Genomic DNA, 10508 nt, shown 5'->3' on the forward strand with positions numbered 1-10508 from the left:
AGTGGTTTATTATGTTAGTAAGTGCTTGACTTGTTTACAAGTTAAAGCAGAACACCAGAGACCATGGGAAGATACAGCCTTTGGAAATACCCGAGTGGAAATGGGAACATATCACCATGGATTTCATACCTAAGCTACCGCGTACGGTTAAAAATCATAATACCATCTGGGTGATTGTGGACCGTTTAACTAAAACTGCTCACCTTTTGCCTATACGAGAAGCCATCTTGTCAGAAACGTTAGCGAGTGTGTTCATTATAGAAGTCGTAACGAAGCATGGGGTACCATTGTCGATCGTTTCCAACAGAGATGCCCTCTTTACTTATAGATTTTGGAAGAGGTTCCATGAAGCAACGGGAACGAGATTGAACATCAGCATGGCATATCATCCTCAAACAGATGGACAGTCGGAGCAAACTATCCAAACCCTTAAGGATATGCTACGTGCATGCGTGTTAGATTTTGGAGGGAGTTTGGATGATCATGGTCACTTGGAAGAAATCTCTTACAACAACAGCTACCATTCGAGTTTTGGTATGGCTACTTTCGAGAAGTTGTATGGTAGACGTTGTAGAACTCCTGTATGTTGGGGAGAGATTGTTCAAAAGAAGATGGGTAGTTTGGAAGTTGTGAAAGAACCTCCTCGAGGTTTGATTAAATCAAAGCAAATAATGAAAGCTGCTCAAGACCGTCAAAAGTCTTATGTCGATAAGCAGCGGCGACCGATCGAGTTTAACGTTGGTGACAACGTGATTCTTAAGGTCTCGCCGTGGAAGGTATTATTCGTTTTAGGAAGGGAGGAAAGTTGAGTCCAAGATATATTGGACTGTTTAAGATTGTGGCTCGTGTAGGAGAGGTGGCGTATAAGCTCGATTTACCTGCAGAACTGGAAGGGATTCACTCTACCTTTCATGTTTCTCACTTAAGTAAATGTCTTGTCGACGACACGTCTCACGTGCCGTTAATAGACATAGAAGTAGATGAACGATTGAATTAAATCGAGCAGCCAGTTGAAATCATTTACCGAAAGGACAAGCAACTTCGTCATAAGGTTATTCTGCTAGTTAAGGTGATTTGGAAACATCGCAAAGGATCTGATGCAACATGGGAAACGGAGGAAGAAATGCATAAGTTCTACCCGCAGTTGGTTAAGTAATAGATAGGTTTCGGGGATGAAACCTTATTAAGGAGGGAAGACTTGTAACGTCCTCGTTTTTTAGACTTATCTTAATTGAATAATACGAGTTATTTGAGCCTCGTGTCGTGTAAGGTCATTTAGTTTAATTAAATAATAATAGTAGGAAAAGATAAGGTTAACATGGATAATGGACTTAAAGATAATTATGGGCCTAAAAGACTTTGGGCTTGTCCTATTTAAACCCCTAAAACCCAAATCCCTATCCTTATTCTCACAATTCCCTCATCATCTTCCAATCATCACACACACCCATACACACACAAACCCCTTGTACACGATTTTGGTTTTTAGCAGTTTTAGTCCCTGAAGTTCTAAATATGCATTTTTAAGCCATTTTAAGCGATTTCAAGAGTTTCTAAGGGCTATTTGTCATAATTGAGAGTTAAGGAATTATAAACTAAGTTAAACACAATTAATTTACTAATAATTGCATAATTTTATTGATAAGAAAGATCCGAATTACATTCCCGAATCGGCTAAACAAACACGAATATGGAAAAACCGAAATGTTATAATATACACCTGAGGAGTATCAGCCATATCTGCAAAAACGAACAAGTTAATCTTTGAAATAAACTTTAATAATGACAAGTATGTCATCATTCGTTATTCACAAAGAAATAACGAATGAAAACACATCTCATTCATTAAGAATCATTAACGATTAAGCACATTCGTTAAGAACTTAAAACGAATATATTCATTTGTTAAAATTTATATACATTCATTATGTAAAACAAATGCTCATTCCTTAGAATATTCAACAAATTAAGTCATTCGTTAATAGCAACCACGAATGTGGTTATTCGTTATCAAATAATATACGAATGGAACTCATTCGTTACTTGCTAAACTAATGGACTAACAAATGAATCATGACTATTAACAGTCAAAGTTAAAATTGTGAAGAAATTTAGAAAGTCAAAATGCAAGTTCAAAATCCGAATTCATTCAATACATTACTAATTAAATTACTACTCAGGTCAAGATCATCAATATAACATCGATAAAAAATATATATCACTCAGTTACCTTTTAAAATATGTTTTAGGGTCTAATTGATTCATTTTGAGTCCATTATTAATATCACCGTCAAAATCACTCAAAACTAAATCAAATCTAAAAGAGAAACCATCATTTTGATCATCTATACGTTAGAAACAAAAAGACGATGATGAACTAGTGTGATTTTGAACACAAAATTTTAGGAAACAATTGGCAAGAGTTTGTTTTTGGGGTTTTTGAGATTAACAGTGGTTAGACGAATCCTAGGGTTTATATAAGTTGTACACTCTTGACCCGTTTCCCAAGACAAACAAATGTCTCATTCATTCAAATAATATTACCGAATGACACTTTATTCGTTAAAACATTAACGTATAACACTCCATTCGTTAATAAATGAACAAATGACCCTACATACATTCGTTATTCGTTAACAATTTAACGAAGAAGCCATTCATTAGTTGTGGGCGGAAGCGAACGTGATGAAATAACGAGTGTGACACATTCATTATTTGATGTTAACGAATAAACACTCATTCGTTACACTGTAGTAACGAATGAGATTTTTACCATGTAAAATTCTTTAAATTAATCAACAAACTTTTTGATGCAATTACATTAAAAATTACTTTAATAGTCGTAACTTGACTGTTTAACTTAAAAGTTTTAAATTAAAGGGGAAATACTTTAAGAATACTTTAAAAATCTTAACTTAAATCGTGGGTAAAATATTTTTCTTTTTCATATTTTAAAATCTCATAGCTAGGTAATAAAAATAAAGCAGAATATAAAATCTTTTTGAATTTTATAAATTTTATATCAAAACACACCAAAAATATTTTTGTATTTATTTTTTTTATTTTTCAAATATGAACTAAAAATGAAAATCAACTTAAAATACAATAAGCTGTACATATTTTTGTGAGATTGAGCAAGAAGTCATATTGACTAATAATGTCCTAAGCATCATTTCAATTTCAACCTTATTATGAACATAATCCAAAGATTATTGCAGATATAATTGTTCACTTTAAGCTTTACACAGATATTTCGGTAGTTTTGCGATAAATTTTAAAGTTTAATTAAGCACAAATCTTATGTGGACCCCACATATCAGACACAACTATTATATCTTTTATAAAGTGAATTTTCTACATGTACACTGTTTCTTTTCTTGAAATTGATTAGGTGTGACTCATGCAAAATAATAAAAAGAAAATAAAGAAGAAAATTAAAATTTTTTCTTAAGACCGGTATTACTACACGCAGATAAGGTTCCATTTTAACAAAATAAAAAGATTAAATAACTTGAAGTTGTATAAGGCCTTAAAAATCAAGTTGGATAATATCACGCTGAGAAAGTCCAAGACTTTATACGAAACACCAAGAAAATAAAGCAGAATATCCAAATCGTGACAGAAAGCGGGAGTGCACGACGTCATGTATACCGTAAGCATATGATTATCGCCAACATAGTAACATTACGATACCAATAGTTTTAAAAAGCGTTTATAAACCATAATATATTTTTAAATAAATTATTTTAAGACAAAGTTGGGATTTCTCGTATATGACCCTAAATATCAATACGGTTATATAAGTGAAATGTAACATTCGTTACTTTTCAAACTTGAAATCCCGACTCATATTAAATTTTCGGTTTTGTTTTAAAGATGTATATATATATATATCAAGTCTTGTTTCGAGTATATTATGTGACAGTCGTCATTGTTATTCGTATTCGTATTAGTTAAACCAACTATTTCGTCATTTCATTGTATTCGTGTTTAACGTACGTCGTTAATATAATATTCACGAGGATTTAGGTTTATCGTTCGTTTGCTTTTTTTTAGTTTGTTTAATAAATGAAACTCCTATTTTTAAAGTGTTTGTTTAAAGATTTAACGAGTCGCAAACTATACGGGTATAGTACGGAAAATATCCAATCTATTATAACTTTCAATGCCTTTTTGTATCATTTCATAATTTAAGGTCTAATATGTAAATATACTTTAAATTTCATCTTCATATAACTTAAAGTTGAAGGGCCATATTGCAAATAATTCAAAATATATTAAAATAATAATATAATATAATATAATATAATATAATAATAGTATAAGAAAACCCCACCCAGCCCCATGCCCACGTTTTTTCGGCCAAGAAATTCCGGCACCGGCGACGGCTCCGGCCAAGCTAAGAACACCCGCAAATGTCGTTCTTTTGACCAGTTTATTTTTGTAAAGACTTTAGATTTCAACGAATTACATAAATCATCAATCTTTATGCGTTTTAACGGCCGAATATTACCGAATCAATCCCGTGAGAACCAAATGAATTACGAGCATTTAACAACCCACGCTCCAATTAGGACTATATATGGGACGCAACTCTCCATCTAAACTCGTCCCAAACTTCAACTTAAACCAATATACCCGCTGTAATCTACAAATAATCCGTCAATGTTCATTTTTCCGGTCACCATGGTTCACCATCATTCCGTCTCCATTACGGGTAATTGTTATATGATTTTGAATAGTTTTAAACCGATTAACTAAACCCCTAACACAATTTACTCGAACATGAAACCAGTTTGAAGAATTGAATCCCAGGGTCTGTGAAGAAGAAGATGAACCTGTATCTTTTGTATATAAATTGTTGTTTCTGTTTACATATCAAATACATGCTTTTGTCTAGTGGTTTAGCAATCATTTTATCAAGCTGCCAACCCGTGTTCGAACTCGGGCAGAGGCAAAGTTTGTTTTTGGTATTTTTTTTAACCCATTTTATTTATATCAAAAACCAATTAAATTATTTAAAAATCATAATAAATCATTAAAAATTATTTTAAATAAATAAAATTACTTGTTAGTTAATAAAAGTAATTACATAAATTTATTATAGATAAATCTTACAATTTTTCATCCAAAAACCAAATATTCCTTTTGTGAAAACCCGTCAATATTAATTTATAGTCATTTTTTTTTCGTTAACTTTATAGCTTTAAATCCCATTAGTTTTAATCCGGCTGTGTAAAGATTAATAAAATCCCCATGTTAATAACAAATTGTTATATGAAATAATATTTACGCTAATTCTCGTTAAATCGTTAATATTAGTTCGTTAATTTTAATTTATTAATTCCTTCACTTTAACTCGTCCGCTTTTAATTCGTAAACATTAATTCGTTAGCTTTAATTTTACTTCGGTAACATACTAATAATTATTTGAGATAAAATTCCCATTTAAAATTCTATATTATAATATCGTTACCCTCATATAAGTTATAATATTAAAATAATAAACCGTTAACTCGTTAATATAAATTTGTTCTCTTTTAGTTGTTACACTTTAAATCATTTGTTAGATGACTTATATTGTTAATTTATAATTCATTAACCTCATTTTATTAACTTAAATTCGTTATCTTTTAATTCATTAAACTATTGTTCGTTAAGATTCCGTTAAATCTCAAATATAATATTATAATATAAAATACCATAAGATGCTAATAAATGTTATAGTAAAATTATACATATTAAAATAGTGTAACATATCTAAAACCAAAGTTAATTTAATCCCGTTAGTTGGTCTTTAAATTTTTGTATTTTATTCTCATTTATAGTTCGAGAAGTTCAATCGTTTTGGATCCTTTAACACATTTTTTGGTTGCTTCGGTTTCGTCATCGTGCCTTCGGGTTATATTGCAATATTTGTCTTCGATTTCGAGGTGAATTTCTCATAACCCCCTTTTAAACGTTTTCATATTTTGGGGTAGCATATGTATCTAATACAAATTCAAGTATTACGATTTCGATTACAAACTACAATTCACTATATGGACTTGTGTGTTACTTGATTACTTGCTCGAATTTACTTACACGTGGTAGCCTCAATAAGTATGATCATACGCCCTCCTTTGCACTCAGCTCCATTTGTATAGAGTGGAAAAGGGCCTCATTATCCGAGTACGTTGGTTGTTACCAACTGGAAAGGACCTTACTTGCGCGATTACCCGAGTACGTTGGTTGATACCAACTAGAAAGGACTTTACTTGCTCGTTTATTACTTGTCCATGAATTGTATGATTTTTACGTATTATATCAAACTGTAGGACTCTCACCAGCTATGTTCATAGCTGACTTTATTTTATACATATGTTACATGTGTAAAGATACACGGATGAAAGTTAGAAGACACATAGCATGCCTAAAGGATATTCAAAGAAACAACTTATCATTTGTTTATTTATTGTTTCAACTTGTATTATTTGATAAACTTGTGTTACATGATGATTTAAATGAAATAATGTTATTATAGTCACCTAATAGTGTCACGTGTGTTTGAGCCATCTGTACGTCATACTCAGGCGTTTCCGCTTTAGCCGGGGTGTTACATGAATCCCCTCCAAAAGGTATCCTAATTATGCCTTGAGGTCCCGTCTTCATGATTCCTTACGTGCTTGTTAATTCCCTGAAAAACATACGTTTTAAAAAGTTAACACATTGGCTGGTGAGTGACAGGATTTGAGACTCGATATGAAATCACGTTATTCATAAAACGTTGAATCACTTCACAAGTAAGTATATAATAATTTGTCGAAACAAATACGATGATCCTCCGTAGAATAGCTAAATCTACGAATTAATATAACGAACCCTGAGCCTATAACCAAACCACGACTTATATCCTTTTGCCCTGTTCAAATCTCACAGATGGAATATACGCACCCTGTTTCAATGCAATATCAGAGGTTAGCGCGACTAACCTAACGGTAAAGGGAAATGCCACGTCAATATTACTGTTCGTACATCCCTATGACTAACTCTGTTAGCTAATGGTTACCGTATGCATGCAAGGGGCTTATAGCACTACATAGTTCAACTCACGTTCGCATAACGATTGAGTGTTTTGTTTCTAATTATCGTATATACAAGCAGCTATGAATGTCCCCCCCCCCCCCCCCCCCCCGGATTTTGAAAACAGTAAAACGATAATACAGGAAAAGGGGGTCGTGAAACTCACCTGTTAATTTTAGTTTTGTACATGCTAGTAATTTGATTAAGTCAAGTTCTCGTGACCTTCTAGTGTCTTAAATGCGAAAGGTCAGATAATTTTAGTTATTGACTAAAGTGTATTTATGCTAGTTGCTTTCACCCAACTAGTCGATTCGTTAATTTGTTTGTGTGGGTTGGTTTCACCAACCGAACGTTTCGTTTGTTTGTGTCGGTTGCTTTCACCAACCGAGCCTTTCGTTTGTTTGTGATGGTTTCTTTCACCAACCGAATGTTTCGTTTGTGTCGACTGCTTTCACCAACCGAACGTTTCGTTTGTTTGTGATCATTGCTTTCACCAACCGAACGTTTCTCATGTAAGTAACTTTACATATGATAGTTTTTGAGATGATCCATTGGTGATAAGGTTTTATATATTGTTTTTGAAAACAAATATTTATATACTTATATAAATTTTAAGAATATAATTCTTCTTCGTATCGGTTTCATTTAAACAAAAATGATTCGTTTGATCAAGTAATAAATATATATTCAAACTATATGTTTATTTTAAAGTAATATTTCTTTAAGTTATGATTGTAAAACATAATATATTTGTTTGCTTGCTCGTTAACTTTGAATGACTTTATATGGCGTTTTGATCTTATAACTCGTAAATATTATTATTTTTAATTTTTAAGTCTAACATTTATATATTGCTTCGAAAAAATATATATTGATGTAAAAATCACTGGTTTGACACAAAGTGTTGTTATTACAAATAATTTTTATTATTTGTCATTATAAAGGGAAAATACCATAAAAAACCAACATACTTTCTCTTTTAACTCACAAAAGTCCCTAAACAATTTTTTTCACATAAAAATCCCTCTACACGCTATTTTTGAATAAAATTGTGATTTCTTGTTAAAAGTAATTATATAGATAGTTTTTTAATTTAACTATATTACGACTTTAGTCTCCAAGTTGAAAACATTTTAATTTAAGACTAAACTTTTGCTGAAACATAAAACCCTAATCTATGAAACAAATGGGATTAACTTTTTTGCAGTAAGCAACTAAGCATGAATCAAAATGCCATAACATAAATTTGATATAACAAATTATATTTCCTAGCCCTCCACTCCAGCTTGTTCATCACACCTCAGCAAATTCGGCACCACCTCCGGTGACTTTAAATTCTAGGCGACCGGACACCACCGCACCAGACAGAGGCTCCGCCTATCGCACCACCGCACCCAAACATCAACGGCACATATATGCAATTCTTGGTCGGAAACAAACACCACTTTTTCAAACCCACCATCTCCGCCGGTGTTACTCAGAGAACTAACGCTAGATTGATGTCAGACCCCCATCGTCGCCGCCATGGCTAGATCTGCAACTTGACTTCTCCAATTGATCGGTGTCAAACCTGCCGTCATTAACATCGCCACATCTGCAATCGATGGTACCTTAAACCCATCTAAATCAAGTCGGTAGGCGTGATTAGAGCTGGCAACAATATACCTTGGCTGAAATACCAGTCTTGTTTGGTGGCAAGGTGTCGCTAGTTGGTGTTTATAATCTTCCCATCTCGACTGAAAATTGAGCACGGTGATGAATCAGTTTGGTGAACAAGATGGAGAGGGTTATTTTTGTAATTTAACACTTTATTGTAATTTTATTAAAATGATTTTATGATATTTTAAAAAAAAATAATTTATGTAAAAGGTATTTTGGTATGTATTCATTTAACCAAAAACTTATTCCCATCTGTTTTAGATACTAAAGGTGTTAACTTCATAAAAACTAATGGTCTTAAATTAAAATGTTTTCAACTTGGGGACTAAAGTTGTAATATAGTTAAATTACAAGAACTATCTATATAATTACTTTTAACAAGAAATTACAATTTTATTCAAAAATAGCATGTAGAGAGATTTTTATGTGAAAAAATTGTTTAGAGACTTTTGTGAGTTGAGAAAGTACATTGGTTTTTTATTGTATTTAAAATAAAATTTAGTTGTATTTAAGATCATATTTAAGTTTTATAACTATATAAACACAATTTCAACATAAAAATCTATTTTTGTTTACTCAAAATTATGAAAGACACATTGACTTTAAAAGAACGTTTATTTTTGTATTGAAATCAAGTGTACTCGTTTGACATACTTTCTCATCGAAATATTTTAGACAACTATTTTGTCATAAAAAAATTATATCTTCCATAAATCGCATGTCTAGACACATTATGTCTTTTAACCAAGTTTTAACCGCAACCCACTTTATTAACATTGTTCATCTACTTAAACCTTATTAAAACATCATTATTACGGCTTAAGTTTCTTGATGTGTAAGCATGTTAAACTTATTCTTTTAAAACTAATATTTAGCAAGTCTTTCAAATCTCTTAATACTTTTCATGCGCATTATGTTGAGGTTCATGTTTTTTTAACTTCATGTAAATTAACATATAATTATGTTCATCTGGATTGTTGGGTGTTGAGCTAGCATAAATGTGGTTTATATAAACATAAAGATAGATTATAAGAGTTTTAGGTCACTTAGTACTAGGACTTGAGATTAAGATAAGAAAATCTTTAACTTGCTTCTTCCACTTCATGACGCTTATTAAATTGTCCATCTTCTTGCCTTTAGCTCTAAATCCCAGGTTTGACGCGTTCGGTTCACGGGAAAAGACCGGAGAGAGTTTCGGGTCTAATAAGGAACTGTAAAGGTGTCTCGGCTCGTGTTTGGAGTTTTAACCGGTTACGGTGTAACGGAGATGGAGCTAGAGAGATGAAAGTGGCTGGTGGTGTTTGGCATTGGAAGGTGGTGGTTCCTTCGGGTGGTGCTTCAAGAAAGAGAGCCGATTGCGGCCTTCTTTGGTTGGCCGATGATGGTGGAAGTAAATTGCGGTGAAGGAGGTGGAGGTGGCGGTGGGATGTCGTGGTGGTGCTGCTGCTGCTGGCGTGAGATAGAAGGAAAGTGGCGATGATGGTTGTTGTCGGCGGTGGAGGTGGTCGCGGCTGGTTAAGGTGGTGGAGCGGTGGGTACCAACGGTGTTATGAGATTGATGGGGCTGCAACCATGAACCAATTTCTGCAAAAAGAGAAGGGGCAGTGGAGAGAGTTTTGAGATTTGTTTTAAGTGTTTTGTGGTTGCACTTAGCTTATCGGATATAAAAAAAATAGCTTGAGAGGATGGCCTTTAAATTAAACAATTCAAATCATATCTTACTCTTACATTGAGTGTAAGAAAAGATGAAAGAAACTAAAATAATGAAAAGAGAATGGAAGGAGTAC

The 10508-nt window shown here is 32.7% G+C and overlaps 1 protein-coding gene across 1 annotated transcript; it reads left to right on the plus strand.

Annotated features, from left to right (window-relative positions):
- The first annotated feature begins 611 nt into the window (after window positions 1-611).
- LOC143559553 (uncharacterized) lies at window positions 612-1156 on the plus strand. Its single transcript, XM_077048089.1, has 2 exons — window positions 612-776; window positions 1007-1156. Exons 1-2 carry the CDS (start codon window positions 612-614, stop codon window positions 1154-1156), a joined length of 315 nt encoding a protein of 104 aa, XP_076904204.1.
- The last annotated feature ends 9352 nt before the right edge of the window (window positions 1157-10508 follow it).

The sequence above is a fragment of the Bidens hawaiensis genome, unplaced genomic scaffold, assembly GCF_021521415.1.
Source record: "Bidens hawaiensis isolate Kalapana, Puna unplaced genomic scaffold, B.hawaiensis_p1.1 tig00019934_1, whole genome shotgun sequence".
In the NCBI taxonomy this organism is placed as follows: Eukaryota; Viridiplantae; Streptophyta; class Magnoliopsida; order Asterales; family Asteraceae; genus Bidens; species Bidens hawaiensis.

Coding starts and splice junctions, on each gene's coding strand:
- LOC143559553 (XM_077048089.1), top strand. CDS start 612: ATGGGTAGTTTGGAAGTTGTGAAAGAACCTCCTCGAGGTTTGATTAAA. Junction 777..1,006: donor TTAAGGTCTCGCCGTGGAAG/GTATTATTCGTT, acceptor TAAATCGAGCAG/CCAGTTGAAATCATTTACCG.